At 52.7% G+C, this 18309-nt stretch overlaps 1 protein-coding gene across 1 annotated transcript in view; it reads right to left on the bottom strand.

Annotated features, from left to right (window-relative positions):
• The window catches only part of VAC14 (VAC14 component of PIKFYVE complex), a 98766-nt gene that overhangs the window by 61971 nt on the left and 18486 nt on the right, over window positions 1–18309 (bottom strand). Inside the window, exons 10-12 of the mRNA XM_030863391.3 lie at window positions 13535–13598; window positions 5807–5951; window positions 5515–5580 (exon numbers count right to left, since the gene is read on the bottom strand). Of these exons, the coding sequence (XP_030719251.1) occupies window positions 5515–5580; window positions 5807–5951; window positions 13535–13598 (275 nt within the window). The remainder of the gene's footprint in view (window positions 1–5514; window positions 5581–5806; window positions 5952–13534; window positions 13599–18309) is intronic.

The following is an 18309-nucleotide window of genomic DNA, read 5'->3' as shown; positions in this document are numbered from 1 at the left end:
AGCCATAAACTCCCATCCACAATTTCTCTTCATAGTTACTTTGCAACTAGGGGAGGGGAAAGAGGGGGGGACTTCTCCTGGATTGAGAATGTCTGCTCTAAGGTGTTAGGGACACCCCAGCTCCGAGATGTTGAGAAGCCTCTGGGAGGCTGCCTCTGGTGGCCCCAGGAGGTGTGCCCCTCTGGATCTCAATGGAATCAGCAAGAAGCTGTGGCAGTGAGAGGCCCCAGTGCAGGTTCTCTGCTGCGGATGGCATTTCTCCTCCTTCCCTTGGACCCGGGGCAGCCAGCTGGGAGCCCCTCCACCGGCGACACTGCAACACAGCCCACTGACGATGGGCTCCCCGCTCTGGGCAGCGCTATCTCAGGGCTGCTGGGGGGCTGATAGAGGGGGAGAAAGCACAGGATGGGGTACCGGTCCTGCTGCCTTCCTCTTGGTTTTTCTGTGACCTGGAAATGGACGATGAACCCCCAACAGCCCCACCTACTCTGGACATCTGCAAAGGGCCTGTGTGGTCCTAGAGACAGGCAGGGAAACAGGACAGAGACCTGCTTCCATTCCAGCTTCTGCTGCTGAAACTGAGGCAGGAAGGACGTGGGGCAAACGTGGAGCCCACCTTCCTGATTTCAGTGTGTGTCTCTGCCATTTTCACAGAAACTATAACCAGCGCCGGAGGAGCTAACGTTTACCACGTGTTTACATGTGCTGCGTCTTGTGCTGAGCATTTGACATTCTCGATCTCATTTAATCCTCACAACAACCTGGGTGGGTGGTTCCACCATTACTTTCGGTTTTCAGATAAGAAAAGTGGGCTCAGAGAGGCTATGTAATTTGCTCAAGGGCAACCAACTTTTTTTTTTTTTTGGCCCCGCCATGCGGCATGGGGGATCTTAGTTCCCGACTAGGGATAGAACCTGTGCCCCCTACAGTGGAAGCGCAGAGTCCTAACCAACTGGACTGCCAGGGAATCCCCCAACCAACTATTAAGTGGCAGAGTCAGGACCAGACTCCTGGACAGCCTGGCCACTGGGCTGCACTGTCACTCAGGAAAAAATATTACCGGAAAGGAGTGCCCCTCAAAGTCACAACAAAATTTTAAATACTGAAAGTAAACTTCATAATGAATAAGATCTACAAAAAAGACCTCGAAGCTTTACAAGATGACTCAAATGGGGACAAGCCCTGCTCCTGGGCAGAAGAGTTCAACAGAGCGAAATGCCAATTTCCCCTGAAGAACTTGGGGTGATGCACAGGTTGTTAGGAAGGGCCAGGATCGGACCAGGAGCTTTACTCTGTCCCTTTAAACAGTGGTCTATGAGGCATGTCCAGACATCATGGCCCTTTGCGCAGGCTGGAGCGGTTAGGCTCTTGCCCACGGTCCATGGTGAGGAGGGGTTAGAGCTCCTGTGATTCGAGCTCAGGTCTGGTGGCTGGCTGTCTGGGATGCTACATTCCCTTGGAGGGGCACCAGACATCCTTCCAGGTCTCTTCTGAGACTGAGACTTTTTATTTTTAATTCTACATATTTCTTTCTTTAAAATAGATTTTATTTTTTTGAGAAGTTTTAGGTTCGCAGCAATACTGAGCAGAAGGTACAGAGATTTCCCACATACCTCCTGCCCCTGCATGCGCACAGCCTCCCCCTTATCAGTCTTCCTCACCACGGCAGAGCATCTGTTACGATCGATGAACCTACGCTGACACATCAATATCCCCCGAAGTCCACAGCTGACGTGAGGGTCCACTCATGGTGTTGTACATTCAGTGGGTTTGGACACATGTATCATGACACGTACCCACCATTACCCCGAGGATTTTTTTTTTCTTTTTGGCTGTGCCGCATGGCATCTTAGTTCCCTGACCAGGGATCGAACCCACAGCCCCTGCAGTGGAAGCGAGGAGTCTTGGCCACTGGACTGCCAGGGAAGTCCTCCCCCCACCCGCTGAGGATTTTAAATCCAGGTTAGGAGGCAAGTTGTGCTTGAGAGTAAGATGAGGATGAGGAATCACCGAGCCACCCCTCCCCCCACCCCCCTGCAACTGAGCCAGCCGCACCACCAGGAACATGGAGAAGACCTGTCCTCTGGGGGCTCACGGGCAGAGCCCGCCCCGGCAGCTGCAGGCTCGGGAGGCAGCCGACAACTGGCATCTTCCGGGCAGGGGAAGAAGCAGCCCCACCTCCCACCAGGGTCCAGCAGGAAGCTCTGTGCACGTGCCATGCATTCTGTGCTGTTGAATTGGGGTTGCATTTTCACTTAAAAACAAGTCATTGGATCTCCAGCTAATGGGAGGATTTCTACTCCAGTGCCAAGAATATTAATTTGACACCTGCAAATTCTTTCTGACAAAAGGGATTTTCAGATAAAGTCTGCAAGGAGCAGGCGGTACTGAGGAAACAGCCACTTCTCCTGAATAACGTAAAGCAGAGACAACCTGAGGATGCCAGATGGGTGTGGATGGACTACCAAGCTGCCACTGGGGCGGGGGGAAGGGTGTGGACTACCAAGCTGCCACCGGGGCAGGGGGAAGGGGAGGCGGACAGAGAAACAACGGCACACAAGACACCCCAGTGAGGCCACGTGCCAAGGGGACTGTGGAACATGGTGGTGGGGGGCGGAGCTAGGTCTCTAAGGCTCTGCCCCTCCCTGTGCCCAGCTCTTGCATCCTTAACACCTGGGTACACTCTGTCCCCCGGGGGCCAGTGGCTCTCACCAAGGGTGATGGGCACGTGGGTGTATCACAATCATCCCGGGAGAGAAAAACATTTGCAACATACATGATAAATGGAATGTCCCCGATATACAAAGAGTGCCTGTAAATCAATAAGAAAAGCGGACAAAGGGTCAGGGGGCTGAGGGAGAACTTTTTCAGAATACACACACCCCTCTCCACACCACACTGAGAGAACTCCTCTCAAGAACTTGTGGAACAAGAGAAAAAGGCATATGGGGATGACGATATGACTAAACACGAGCTGGGGTTCTGATGTGGGCGGTCAGGGCCGCAGGTGGTGAAACACAGGCATGGTGGTTAAGCGACTAAGAGGACGGGCTTTGGAGTCAAACAGATCCGGTTCTGAGTTTGGCTCCACCACTCCCTGGCTGTGTGCAGCTTAACTTCACCTCGCTCGGCCGTGTTTTCTGAACTGTAAAATGAAATGATGACAGTATTTCCCCCACAGAACTGTTGAACCTTCTCTAGATACAACAGCTAAGGGGTCTAAGCACAGTTCCTGGCACTGTAACGACCTCACACAAGTCAGCTGTTACAAATGGGCTAAACTGTGCCTTGAGGCCCCAGGCTGGATGTACGGCCCTGCGTAGGGTGGGCCACAGTTACATTCCATCAGCGAGGGGGCTCTGTGAAGCCCTCCCTAGGAAGGGGCCCCTCCCCACCAATCTGACTGTGGTCCAACTTGACTAGATGGCCTTTCAGGGTCTTGCACCCCAGGGAGCTCCAATCTGAGATCAGGGCTGTGCCTGGAAGTATTGGGATATTCTCACAGACAGCACTTCCTAGATACCCTGGAAAGGAAGCTCACTTCAGGAGAAGAGGGACTTTGTCTTGTTCATGGCTGTATTTCCACTGCCAAGTACACTGTACCCTCTCAAGGTCACCAGATTCGGCGGGGGACATTTGGGGACGTGATTCTGGTGAAGAACCAGGATGCGGCAAAACCACAACTCGCCACTGATACTGAGGTCCCTAAATCCCTCCCCTGGAGAGATGGGAAAGCAGGGACGTTCACGGCTGTTAGAGGAGCACCCTCCCGCCTCACCCCACGCCGGTCACTGTCCCCAGGAGCAGCTGCAATCCCCTCCCCACCGGAGGCCCACAAGATGGGCCCCAAAGCCTCACAACACCTGGCACTTCAGCAAATCGAGCTCCCACAGCCACAACCTGAACAGAGCTGTTTCATGGACTGCGTCTCCTCCGGCTCCCTTCAAATGCACACGCACGCAAAGACCAGTCGCGAGCAAAGAAGGCTGGATGGGCTTAAAGGACTCCATTTAAAGGACTGAAAACTCAGCTGCTTCCACTGCAGTACTCGGGAAGGAACCAATCAGCAAAGCTATTCTCTCCCTTTTTGTATTGAAATGAGGGCCGTGACTGTGCAGTGAGTCAGTCCTAACTCAGGCAGAACTGGGCCACGTCCACCTGGGCCTCACACTGCAGCGGTGGTGGGGGAAAAAGGGGGTGGTGGCGTGTGTGTGCACAGGCGTGTGTGGTGGACAGGCAGGAGGGGACACAGGCAGACTCCCAGACCACCTGCTTTGAGTATTCTGGAAGTGCAGAGTCCCTGAGAGGACCTAGAGGTGGACACCTGCCTGTCTGCATCTCTCTTCAGCTCAGGTCCAGGGAAGCAAAGTCAGGCTGCAGGACAGCTGCCCTGGGCGCCACACAAACCTGGTACCAGCCCGGGAAGGACCAAGGTGCCTCCTGCCACGGGAAGTCATGAGCCACGTCCCTCTCCCTCTTTCTCCCACTGCGCCAGCCCGTCTGCTCTTCGTTCCCGCTGGGCAGCTGGGAGGTCTGCAGGTGCGCGCGAGCCTGCTGCCTCACCGAGCCCACAGCTGCCCGGAGCCCCGAGGAGGGAAGAAGAGGGGAGGGAGGGGCGGGTCAAGGCGCGGGCCGCCAGCGGCCAACACAGAGCCTGGAGCTGGTACTGGCGGAGGGAAGGGATGCTACCCCGGCAAATGGCAACACCCAACTACAAATCCTGCCCCTTGGCTGGGAAGCAGGGGAGTCCTGGTGAGGAAGTCCACGGAACAGAACGCTGCTGGGAATGGCGTGGGGAAAGGTGCGGCTGGAGGAGCCCCTCCCCCACATGGCCGGATGCAGGGTCCTGCTCCCCCTGCCCCACTCTGAGACACCCCCCCCACCTGGGGTTACTCCTGCTGCCTGGGACGGGGCCAGCCTCTCCCTTTAACTTTCGGTGACCCCAATAAACGCAAAGCTTCAGGGTCAGATTTCAAACTAGAGGTCAAAATGGAGTCCAGGTGAAATGAGTCACAACGGACGCTCCTTGAGTGCTCAGCGGGTGCCCAGCACAGCGCCCGGCATTTTTCGTGGGTCATTTCGTTCTCACAACCCCGTGTGCTGTTACTACCTCGTCGGACAGAGAAGGAAACTGAGGTGCGGAGCCGGGCAGTGACTTGCCCGAGTTTGGGCAGCTAGGCGGGATGGACCTTGCCCTTGGGCTCCCCATCACCACTCTCCACGGCCTTCCAGGGACAAGGAGCTCCCCGCCAGACTGGTTTCCTCGCCAGTGCCCTGACCCAGCGCTCTCCTCAGAAGGGCCCACAAAGACAGCGTCCTTATTCCCAAAGCTGAGGGCAGCAAACAGCTTTTCCCTTCATGGACACACCTCACCAGGTAGGAGGAATAGGGTGATTTTAGGGGTGTTGATTTACGAGAACAACAACAACAAAATGAGCACCCCTCAGCTACACAACCCCATCAAAAGGAGAGGCTGGCAGCCGGGGCACAGAGGAAGGGGCACTGGTGACCTACCTCGTCGGATTCATCTGATAACGTCTGGAGCAGGGTAGGGAAGAGGCTGTCTGTGTGCCGGAACATCTGGAGAGCAGAGAAGCAGGGACCCACATGAGCTCCCCCACTGCAGGGAACACCTCCCAAACCCCCCTCAAGACACCGAGGGCTCCTCAGGCACCTGCCACCTCTCTCCTGGTCACGGTTTCTCCAGAACTGCAACGACCAAAATCCTACCAAGCACAGGCAGGCCCTCAAACTCCACCCAGAAGCAGCCACCTGGCTTGGAGGGCTGAGGGGCCCGGGGGCTCACCTTCCGGGGGGTCTTGATGTAGAGGTGGTAGAGCCACTTGAGGACAGCGATCCTGGTCATCATCCCGATGGCCATGTTGCTGAGGTGGCAGCTCAGAACCTGCACAATCCCGTCGAGGTGGAGGGTGACGGGGGCCCTCTCAGTGCTGTGGGTGAGACCAGGAAGGAGCCAGGTTGAAGCCCATCAGGTCCCCGCCCCTAGAGCTGCAGACGCACCCTGGCCCCGCACACTGAGAAAGGCACGCTCAGCCCGCTGTCCCGGGGCAGTGGCAGAGGGCACACACCGCGCAAAGCGCTCAGAGGGCCCCTCTCCCTCCACTCCCCTCCTCCCTCTCCAAGGTAGGTGCTCCAACAACCACGTCTGGGGAGGAAAGCCGTTCTGCCGGGCAGCCACCCGCTTCCCCTTTTTCTCTTTCCAGCACTAGCAGGCTTGTACCAGAGAAAACCTCTCTGATATCAAAGAGCTCTGCCCTAGCAGACCTCATGGTTGAAAGAGTGTTTAGCGCCCTCAGGGCATTACGTCCAGACCCTTTGTTGATAAAACAAAACCACCAGGTCCAGAGGGTCCAGGGGATGGCCCTGGTAACACCCCTTAAATCCAACAGGTCCTTCACCAGGCACCCAAAGAACACTTCTCCCGTGAGGACAGGGATCGTGGCTCTTCACCTCGTCACACTCCAGGGCACTCAGCACCATGTTTGGCCTGGTTGAGAGGCCTTGAGAGCTGCCTGTGAAGCTGTAACATTCTTGTTTGAGTCGGGGAAGAGGTGACACAGCCTCAGCCTTGTTCAGAGCTTGTTCAGAATGCCTTTGCTCCAGTGGGGCACAGACTCCCCGCTTCCCTGTCCCAAAGCCCTGCTGGTCTCCAGGCAGAGAAAAGTCCCGCCAAGCAGCCCCGGGAAGGTTGGGTGCTGCTGGGACACTGATACTTAGCCCTCTGCCCAAAGCACGGTGTCCAGGCATTGGCCAGGGTTGTCAGGGATGGGGACGGCAAGGACAGAGGGCCTTAGGATGTCAGGCAGGGGCTCCTTTCCCCTCCGACGCAGGACACTATCGCTCGCCTGTACAAAACGGCCTTTCATGGTATTTCCAGGCTGCTCAATTATTCATTTGCATCAGGAACTCGATGCCTGTGCTTTCCCAATTCGCCTGCAGACTTCCTGAAGCTCATTTGAAGTGAATTCCTAAAGGGCATGGTCTTAGCTCTGTTAAGTGCTAAGCGGAACTGCTGTTTAATATAGTTTGATGATTCCCCACGGTGCTCGTTTCGGGGGTGCAAGTGGGCACTTCTATCCTCTGGTGGTTAGAGGGGCTGGGCGTGTGAGTGACGCGGCCCAGCAGACCTGAGCCTCTGGGTGGGGCTGCCACTGAGATCTCCCCAAGAGCCATATGTCTGGAAGTTCTGGGGTCTTCTGAGAATATTCAAGCATCTGGGTTCTCTGGTAGCCTAAGACAGATGGGGAAACTCCCCGACAGACAGACAAGTCCAGGGTAGCAAATGCAGCCTCCCGGACAATCTCTTAATCTCTCTCACACTCACTGTCCAACAGAAACATAATGCGAGTCACATATAGAATTTTATGCTTTTCGGTTTTATATTAAAAAGTAGAAAGAAAGCAGGTGAAATTAATTTTAATGATATATTGTAATTAACCCAATATACCCCAAATGTCACTTCAACACAGAATCAATATAAATATCAATATATAGATTAGTAATAAAGGACATTATATTCTTTTTATGTCCGGAGTCTTTTAAACTCAGTGTGTCTTTCATGCCCTCAGCACCCTCAGCTCAGATGGACCACGGCACACACACTGGGCAGCACATGTGGCAGGCTCTGCAGTGGCAGGCTGGCAGGCCATCCCAGGGCTTCCCAAGCATTTTCTTTTCTTCTCTAACAATTTCCTAGACACTCCTCTCCCTCCTCCGATAGCCAGGATTTACTGTCTAATCTCCAAGTTCCTCTTTTCCCCATAGCACTGGCCTCCTACTGAGCGCCTTCTGGGGTGCTCTGTAAGCTCTTCTCCTTGGGTGGGCAGGAACTTGGAGATTAGTGTCTCCATGGCTGGAGACACTTCAGATGCCCATCTGCAGCCCAAGGCCTTAACAAAGCGAGCTCGGAAAGCAGTGGGGAATGAACGGAAGCCCCTTCCCTGCCTGCTCTCCCCTGACCCCGTGAACCCAAGGTCTGCAGTGAGTCCCTTTCCACAGCAGGAGCTGCCACATGGGGCCCAGGGTGCCATGAGTGCCCCATGTCTGGCAGGTCGCTGCCACATTCTTAGCTGAACCAGCCCTCAGGAGGGAGGCCTGGGGGACTCAGGGCTGCACTGGTCTAGCACAGCTGTGTCCTGCTGGTGGGGAGGAAGGCAGTGCCAAACCCACCTCCCCCATCCACCCTGCAGTTCAGGCCCAGTGGGGTGTATGAACCTTGCTGGGGTAGGGGAGACAAGATGACACATGATAACAGTGATGATGGCGATGGTACTCAAAACGATGATTACTCATGTTCTGCATAAATACTCTGTGCCAGGCATCATGCTGAGCTCTGTACCTGCACAGCCGCATTTCCTTCCCTCAAGGGCCCTATGCCAGCAGCAATGCTGTTCCCATTCTGGAGATGAGGGAATCAGAGCACAGAGACATTAAGTAACCTCTCCACGTTACACAGCTGGGGAGTGGCGGAGCTGGCAACCTGAATGCGAGCATCCGAGTCCAGAGTGGCCTCACCCACTGCATGGCACTGGCTCCTAATGGGCCGCACTCAAGACAGTCCACGGCAGCATCATTTCCGCGCGAGAGAGGACACTGGGGAAGCCTGGTGCTGATCTTTGTTGGGGGGGGGGGCGCTCCAAATCCAAGTGGCCCAAATAGGATCCCAAGATGCCAAGGATAGACAGTCGCTCGGCCAGCCGGGCTCCTTAACTCACAGTGGTCCAGAGATGCTCCTAGCCAGCTGAGCATCTCTACTGAGGGCAGAAATCGATGCCCGTTATGGCATCTCCCTCAGGTGGCGCTCTGTTGGGGCCAAATAACAAAGGAAGGATTTCATGGAGCTGGTGTATAAACTGGCAGCACTGTGTGTGCTAACAGTCTCCGACTTTCCCCACAGCAGCCCTCCCCAGACACGGGTACCTTTGGACTGATGGTGAGGCAGGGGTCAGCTTCAAACAACCAAGAACTTCATGGCTGAAAGAGGCCCCATGGTTCATGTAGACCACGCACAGATGCACAGATGGTCAAAGTCCTTTGATGCACAGATGAGGCAGTATGGGGCCTGTCCGAGGCCATGAGGCATGGAGAACTCACTCCCTCAGCTGGAGACGCTCTCCCTGGCTCCCACTTCCCTTGGCTGGCTGGAGGTGAAGGCCATGGGAAGCAGGCACGGCCCAGGGCACCAGGGAAAGGGAGGATAGATGATCCTGCCCGCCTCTGAGGGGACAGCTCTCAGCTGCTACGCTGGATGGGCTGTGTGTGCTGGGCTCCGCGCGTGCTCGGTGGGAAGCCAGGACTCTGGAACCTGGGCCCCTCCTAGAGCGGGCACGCTGCACCCTGTGCTCAGCTCCTGAGCTGCTGGGCTGGAGCCGGAGGTGCGCTCCCTCCGCGCTGGTTTACTTTACCCAGAAAGAACAGAACGGAGCTCACACACAGTTTGAAACACATTTCTGCACTGGTTCCAAAATGTCTAGACTAGTCACTCTTGAGGGCTTTTGAGTTATTTCAAGGTGTCTCCAAAACTCCATTTTCACGGAGGATTTTCTCATAAAGCATCTCATGATGAAGGTCTTACAAGTATATGTACTACGACTTCTAAATGAATGGCGCTACTGTGGCTATTAAAATATTGATTTATTGACTACGGCTTCTGATACTTCTACTACACGGTGATAAAATCCAGCGCTTCTCTCTGGGAAGCAGCACTTTATTTCTGTAATGTCTAACCCTTGATGGCACTCATATGCTACGGCTCTAATCAAATTAGAACAAAGGTAAATCTAAAAGGGAACTGTTGCTGGATTCAAAGTTGTTTTTTATAAAAGATCTTTACTAATTCTTTCAATCAGCAGGTGCTATAAGTTGGGAAGCACTGATTTCTAGATCTTTCTGCTTGCCTTATGCAGCCAGCTATACCAGAAGACCTGTACTAAATGTCCCCGATGACACTGGTCCTCAGCAAGGCCCAGGGCTTCAGAGTAGAAGCTTGTGCCCATGGCAATGCCTGTCTGGGGCTCCTGTATCAGGTCACAGGCCAACATGTAAAGCTCCTGCAACTCTCCAACTGTGACTAATGAAGCTCAAATGTGTGGGCCTGGCGGTCAGACAGACTTACTAGCCTGAATTCCAAGCTCGTCACTAGCTAGCTGAACAACTTTGGGCAAGAAGTAACCTCTCCGGGCCCGTATCCTCACTTGTAAAATGGGGATAATGACAAGGTTCTTGTAATAATAATTGTAGCTGAAGTGTGTAAAGTGCTTTCTGTGGGCGAGGCACCATTCTGTGCTCTTTACATGCTTTAACTCCTTTAAGCTCCATACTACGGGGTGAGCAGATCATCACACCCAGTTTACAGATGAGGAAACGGAGGCAGGGAGAGGTTAAGCTGCTTGCCGAGGGCCACACCGCCAGGCATGGTGAAGTCAGGATGTGCGCTCAGGCAGTGGGATTCCACGGCTCAGAGGATTCACGGTGATGAAGAACGTGCCTGGTGCACATAGCAGCATTAGACAGGGAGAGAAGGAAGGGGAGGGACAGAGAGAAAGAGGTGTATACTATTCTTCCTTAACCCTTCCCTCAGCTGCAAGCACGCTGCCTCCATCCCTCTTCCCCTGCCCTCCTAGGGAGTCCGGTTTCCAGCTCCGTATGCATTTCTCATGCTCCTGGAGGGTGGAGGAACCCAGCCTCCGGTACCTGGAGCCCTTCCTCACTACGATGACCTCGTAGCCCCTGCTCATTCAGATGGCTCTCCCCTGTGGCTACTGTTCACCCGGGGCCGCCTAGGGCTTTCCCAGCATCTTGGGACAGAGGGGACATGAGGAGGAAGAAGAGGCTTATGCTCTTGGGTTGTCAGTTACTCTCCCTGTGTTTAGGGCCAAGTGAGGATTTAGAGATTAAAAAAAAAAGTCTGGGGTGCAAGGATTGGCTTCGAGGAGATCCCTGAACCCCTGAAAGTGTATTTAGAGTTTTGTGACTAAGGGAGAGGGCCCAGAGCTTTCATCAGATTGAGTGTCACCTCGCTGACAGTGTTCTGCCAGAGGGGGATGCTTCTCTGCCATGGGAGGGGACCCCAATTGGGCTGCTGCCCTAGGCTGGCCTGAACTTAGTAAAAGTGGCACCCGCGGGCAGTGCCCTGGGCGAGCGGCGCATCTGGAAAACCACAGGGTGGGTTATGTTTCTCGGTGTCCCTGGAAGAGGCCATCTTGCCCAAGCTCAGTCCCCCTCTGGCAGCACCAACTGGTGGAAGCAGGCACCCCACCCTCCTGTCCTCAGCTGCCGTCTCCAGTGGGTGGGGGGCTGGGCTCAGGTTCCACGACTCTGAAGGCCGCCCTCCTCTCTGGCGTAGCTAGTGACTCAGATCGGCAGCTGCCGCGAGGAAACCTCCGTTCGAGGGAAACAAAGCACTAGATAATTTGTTCTCATTTGGTTTTTTAATTTCAAAGACAGGACTGGTGTTTGCTGCTGAACGACGGGTATAAATCAAGGCACTGGTTCCAGCCAGGTGGTTCCCGGCTGCAGCACAGGAACCGAGGCCTCCTTCAGGCGAACGGACCACCGCCTCCCACGTGAGGGAGGTCTCTGCTCCTCCTGGACCTCCCCAACCCCCAAGGAGCATGATCATCCCCTCCCTGTGGCCTAGATTAGGGACAAGTCTGCAACAGGCCCTTCTGTTGCCAGTTTTGGCCCCCTCCCTCACCGATCCTCCCCGGCGCTGCCAGAGGGGCTTCTAAACCACAGGTCTGCCCCCCTCACTCCCAGGGCCTCCAGAACTAAAGCGATTCCTCTACAGGACAGGCCAGTCCCCCTGCATCTCCATCCAGACCTCTCCCCCGAGTTCTGGAACCCAATATCCAAACCTGCTTCCTTAACCGCTCCTGGGGGACGCTCAGAGCCGCCTGGAACCCAGCTCTCGATGGGCCCGCTCACACACCCGTTCCTCCTTCCGCCCCTGCTTGGGAAATGATACCACGATGCCCTGATCTGGCTCAAGCCCCAAATCTAGAAGTTCTTCTTTCCCTCATTTTCCTCCTCTCATGCCATCCCATCCCTCGGCAAATCCTGTCAATTCTACCTTCAAAACAGATCTCAAATCTATCAACTTCCTCCACATTCTGCCGCCTCTTCAGTCTGAGCCTCTATCCCCTCTGACCAGGATGTGGCGGTGGCCCCCTGACCGGTCTGCACCCACCCGAGTCCCTCCTAAATCCATTCTCCACACAACAGCCCCGACCTCCTGTCCCTCCTCAGCCCTAAAGTGGAGATAATGCTACCACTGACCCCACGGGATTTAAACGTCAGCAAAACCTAACGACGCAACACAAAGCGTTGGGCACAGCCGGGCCCCGGAAGCCCTCCCCGAGCATTCATGGTTGTCAGCCAGTGTTCCAGCGAGCCTCAGCTGGGGCGCCAACGCTTGCCCCAACACCGTCTGAGCCCCCAGCAAAACCACCACTACCCTTACTTCTCTGCCTCCCCACTGGAGAACCTCAATATCAGGGACCACATTCAGGGGCCGTATCTTTATCTTGGAACCTGCAGGGCTGAACACAGGCTCTGGACGTGTGTGATGACTGGCTAAAAACACATAAATGAACAGTGTTTATTGGCTTGCTTGAACAATGTGGGAGAGGTCTTAGGAACAGACCACATTTATAGTCAGTACTCACTTTGAAAACACCCACAAGGTCCTTAGAGATAAGAATAAAGAAATGATATAAAAGGAGAAAAGATCCTAAGGGTCTGAGGAGAAGAGAGTCTCTTGGGGTTGAGTGTATATTTTCTCTTCATGAGTGACCCGTTCCCCCAGGGTCCACATTCAATGTTGAATTCAGAGGGAAGAAACCCCTTATAGGAGAACCTCCATCTATTCCAACCCCACAGCCAATCCTTCCCAAGGAAAAAGTGACATGGGGCAAGTCCAGGGGACGCAGACAGGGACAGAATGGTGATGATTCCCTCCCAGGGGAATGTCATCATCCTGCAGAGCATGGCGGGGGCTGGCAAGGAAGAGGATTACGTCGCTGCACCATTACAGCCTGCACTGCCCCCATGTGGAAGGCTGCACCATCACAGCCGACCTGGGCACCGGGGAAAGGACAGCTCTTGCATCCCAGCCTATGCACCCTCCCTGCCTGTGCTCTGGACTCTCCTTGAACGGCATTTCCCTGCTCAGTCTCATCAGCCTTGTGTTATCCTGGACAAGCGAAAGGTGCTGGGCAAAGGCATCTGCAAGCGTCTCCCTGTGGTCATCATGCATTAGCTACACTCTTACAACTTGTATTTACTCACCTCAAACAGCTTCTAATCCCTCCCAAGAGGCCATGTGTCCATCTGAACCGGGTTGGGTGGGCTTTCTTAATATCCTTCGGACTCCCTCATCAGGCACTTCCTGTGTCCCACAAGTAGCGGCCCCAAGCAAAGTCTGCCTCAGGGCTTTGCTGCAGTCTCCTGCACCCAGGGAAGATGGAGGCTGCTCACTTTCCACAAACAGCTCTGGCCAGAACAAACCACTTACCTGGCCGGAGTGAAGACACTGATGCCGCTACTGAAGCTGGAGTCACAAGAACCATCGGGCCCTCCTGGGGAAAGAAAGGGGAACAAGGCATCATGAGAAAGGCTGTTGGAGTCTTCCAAATGAACAAGACCCCTGTCACAAGGACACACAGACCCTCTGGTCCCCTGCACCTTGATTCTGGCTCTTGGAAAGGGATGTAACTCTGGAGCCCTGAAGACCCAATGCCTATTCATTCCCCAAAGCTTTTGGACAGTACCCATGCTTGTAGGTTTTTAGGCACAGTGACCTCTCAAGGAGGGGCTCTCCAGGGCTGAACATATCTGGGAAATCTCAGAAGGTGTTGCTGGTTCAAGGACCATGGATGTTAAAAGTGACTTCTGGAACACTCAACATCATAAGCCATCAGGGAAATGTAAATCAAAAGCCCAATGAGATACCATTTCACACCCACCAGGTGGCTAAAATAAAAAAGACAGATATTAGTAGCAAGTGAGAGTGAGAATGTGGAGAAGCTGGAAGCCTTGTACATTGCTGGTGGGAATGTGAAATGGTGCAGCTGCTTTGGAAAACAGTCTGGCAGCTCCTCAAAAGGCTCCAAACAGTTAGTTACCATATGGCCCAGCCAGTCCACCCCTAGAGACATGAAAACTTACGTCCACATCAAAAACTTGTACACCATGTTCATAGCAGCACTATTCACAACAGCCATAAAGTGGAAACAATCCAAATGTCTATCAAATGAATGGATAAACAAAATGTGTTGGAGCCCATACAATGGACTATTATTTGGCAATAAAAAGGAAGTACTGATCAGGCTACATGGATGAACCCTGAAAACATTATGCTAAATGAAAGAAAGCAGTCACAAAGGATCGCATATTTTGATCCCATTTATATGAACTGTCTAGAATAGGCAGATCTATACAGACAGAAAGTAGATTAGAGGTTGCTGAGGACTAGAGGAGACAAGGGTGTGATGGCCATTTTCATAAATTAAAAAAAAAAACCTTTTAAGATAATTTTAGATTTACAGAAAAGTTGCAAAAATAGTATAGAATTCTCGATATTCTTCATCTAGCTGCCCCTAATATTAGTATTGTACAAACCCATAGCTCAATTATCTAACAGGAAAGTAGCATTGATAACAGTTTTACTAACTAAACTACAGACCTAATCCAATTTCACCACTCATGTCCTTTGTTCCAGGATCAAATCCGGAACCCTGCATTGCATTTAGTTCTCCTGTCTCCTTGGTCCCCTCCAATCTGTGATAGCTCCTCAGTCTTTCCATATCTTTCATGAACATGCTTTTGAAACCCTTGGTCGGTTACTCTGTAGAACATCTCTCCATTGGGGCCTGTCTCATGTTTTCTCATGACTAGGCTAAGGCTATGCATTTTTGGAAAAATGCTTCTGAAGTGATGTGCCTTCTCAGTACATCAAATCAGGGGTACATGATGTCTATCTTTCTCTTTACTGGTGACGTTAACCCTATTACCCAATTTACGGTAGTGCCTACCAGGTTTCTCCCCTGTAAAGTTACTATTTTTCTTTTTGTAATGAATAAATATCTTGCGGAAGATACTTAAGACTAGACAAATATCCAGTTTTTTCCCCTCAAACATTCCCCCACTGTTTTTATCATCCATCAGTAGATGTTGCCTACAATTAGTACTATGGAGTTTGACTAATGGTGAATTTCTATATTCCTCTTTCCTTCTACATTTATTAACTGGAATTCTTCTATATAGAACAACTGTTCCTTCTCCGTCATTTACCTATCTATTCATCCATCCATCCATTCATTCATTTATATCATCACTGACCCATACATATTTATTTTATTCTGTGGGTTACACATTAAAACTATCATTATTTATATTGTTTTTCAAATGGTATCACCCCTGGCCTCCTAAAAGTTTTAAATTATACAAGTAACACATAGTTTTACACTAAAAATTCCTAACACAACAAGGCAAAGCCCCCTTCTCTTTCATTTATTTATTTATTTGGCTGTGTTGGGTCTTTGTTGCTGCACGCGGGCTTTCTCTAGTTGTGGCGATCGGGGGCTACTCTTAGTTGCGGTGCGCGGGCTTCTCATTGCAGTGGCTTCTCTTGTTGCAGAGCACAGGCTCTAGGCGTGCAGGCTTCAGTAGTTGTGGCACGTGGGCTCAGTAGTTGTGGCTCACGGGCTCTAGAGCGCAGGCTCAGTAGTTGTGGCACACGGGCTTAGTTGCTCCATGGCATGTGGGATCTTCCCGGACAAGGGTTCGAACCCGTGTCCCCTGTGTTGGCAGGTGGATTCTTAACCACTGTGCCACCAGGGAAGTCCCCGCCTTCTCTCTTTAACCTTCAATCTTACTTTATGGGCAGGTAACTCACTAATTTACTGGTTAGGCAAAGGTCCCTCTCGTCTTTTCCCAGTCTTACTTTTTGTTTTGTAAACATAAATGGGATCAGAGTCTATCATCTGTAACTTGCTTTTTTCACTTCCTACTGTGTCTTCAAGCTACACCACTCCAGTTGTAGACTAGGGATGTCCGAAGTCCCCCAGTAAAGGGGGCCTTGAGTTCCACGCTGAACAGAAAAGCTCTGAGCTGCCGCCTGTCCCCTCTGGTCCCAGAGGCCCTCTGTGGGACAGGGCACAGCCCAGAGCAGGCAAGAGTAGCTGTGGGCGCCAGCTGGGCCTGCTGAACAGCCCGCCGTCCACCTGAACAGGCCTGGGGAAAGGTGAGGAGGACATGCGGGGTAGCCTGGGTGGGCCAGCTGGGAGCAGCAGCTGGGGCTCCCTGCCGCTGGTGGCCTCCCTCTCTCCTGCCTTTTGGAAACACACGCATTTATAGATGAAATGATAGGATGTCAGAAACCGGCTTCAAATTGACTTCGATTATTTCCTAATTTTCACTCTTAGATCTCACCTGTGCTTCCTTCCACATGGGTGTGGGCACTTCTCCAGGATCCATTAGAGGGGGCTGCTGCGGGGGAGGGTCAGGCACCTGCTGCTTTAATAGCTGTCGCCAAGCTGCCCTTTAGGAACGTTCTCCTGAGCAGTCATCCCCCCCACCCCCACCCAGAGCCTCACACTGGGATGTTAGTAATCTTCAAAGTGTTTGCCAAGTTGATGAGTAAAAATGAGACACTGTTTACTCTGCAATTCTGGGATACCCAGGCAAGCTGAGCATCTTTGGTTGCCCTTTTGTATCAATTTCCAGACTCAGGAGCCCCTGGGCCTGGGTCTGAGCCTGACCTTCCAACTCATTCACTGTGTGACCTTTGGCAGGTCACTTGCCTTTGCCCCCATTTCCTCACCTGTATAACGTGCTAACGCCACTGCCTGCACCAGAGGCTTGTTAGGACAGTAAAGGAGCCTAACACTTGTTAAGATGAAAAACCTGACCCACATTTATATTTATTTCCTAAGGATAAATTCTTAAATGTTATGATACACACTGCCAAATGTATCTACCAGACAACGTATTTAATGTATTTACTCTCCACCTTCCAGTAGGAACGTCTGTTTTTTCCAAAATCTCTCCAGGGAATGTGTATTTCTCTTATAACCAGAGTTAAAAATGAGGGTGGAGTTAGAGGAGAGTGGAAGCGAAGGAGAAAGAAAAGATCCAGTTCAAATAACCTCCACGAAGCCCGGCCCGGTGCCCCCAGTCCTCTGTGACCACATCCGCTGTCACACGATCACTCATCTGAGGATCTGTCCCTGAACTCCTTGCAGGCAGGTCCTGGGTCTGATTCACTTACATCTGCAGTGTCCAAAGAGGGTGCTGATACACGCAGTCCCATCAAAGCTTTGCAGATGGGTGGATTCCATTTCATGCTCACCCACGGAGGTCACCAGTCTTCCACTGGAAACCGTGTTTATAGATCTGCTCCTCACTCACCACATGAAGTTCCACCCCTGACCCTCTCCGATCCCTCACTTAGGACCCATCAGGGGCCCATTACCACCTGGGCAAAGCTGATGATAAAAGACACGGGAGCAAAAGCCCTGCCCCTGACAACCTTGCTAAGTAGTGGGTCTCATTATAAACAGACATTAAAACAACTTGACACTAAAGCACCTGTTATTGGGAGTGTGTGGCCTATGCCGTGTGCTAAGAGCTTTACATGCAAAAATCTCCGAAACTCACAACCACACATAGGTTCGGTGTTATCACTGTTGCCCTATTCAATGAATAAGGAATCTGAGGCATAGAAAGGCCAAGTGGCTTGTCCAAGGGCAACAGATATGAAGTCAGCAGGGCCAGGATGCACAGGCGGGCAGTTCTGACTGTGGACTCCAGTTTGTGACACCTGAGATAATCAGGGAACGTCATGGAGGGGAACTGGGAGGATGCATCAAACGCCTAGGAACTCAGAATCGGAGAAAGGATACTGCACTGTGGACTCCCCAAGCAGCAGGGCAAAGGGGGAGCCAGAGCAAGTGGAGGGGGCTGGGAGCAGTGTGACACGAACAAGGGCCTGCCCTGCCTGAAGCGTCGTGGTGAGGGGAGAGGGAGAAGCACGTGCATGTGCAAGCGTGTGTGTGCGTGTGCTCACGTGCAGAGGGCCTGGCTGACGGGCCTCACTGTGGGGCTTGCCCGGAGGTATGCAGTGGAGAACGCGGCGTGCTGTGGGACACACAACGCAGGCTGAGTCGGGGACAGGGGCACTAGAGGAGGGAAACCAGACAGGAGGTTCCTGCCTTTGCCAGGCTGGAAGAGTGGCACAGAGTCAGAGTGAGAGTAAGCAGGAGGGCTGGATGAACCCGTGGATGGAGT

Source organism: Globicephala melas, chromosome 19 (genome assembly GCF_963455315.2).
Source record: "Globicephala melas chromosome 19, mGloMel1.2, whole genome shotgun sequence".
NCBI classification, from domain to species: Eukaryota; Metazoa; Chordata; class Mammalia; order Artiodactyla; family Delphinidae; genus Globicephala; species Globicephala melas.
Note: the sequence above shows the minus strand (reverse complement) of the source record. Positions and strands in the feature narration are given on the sequence as shown.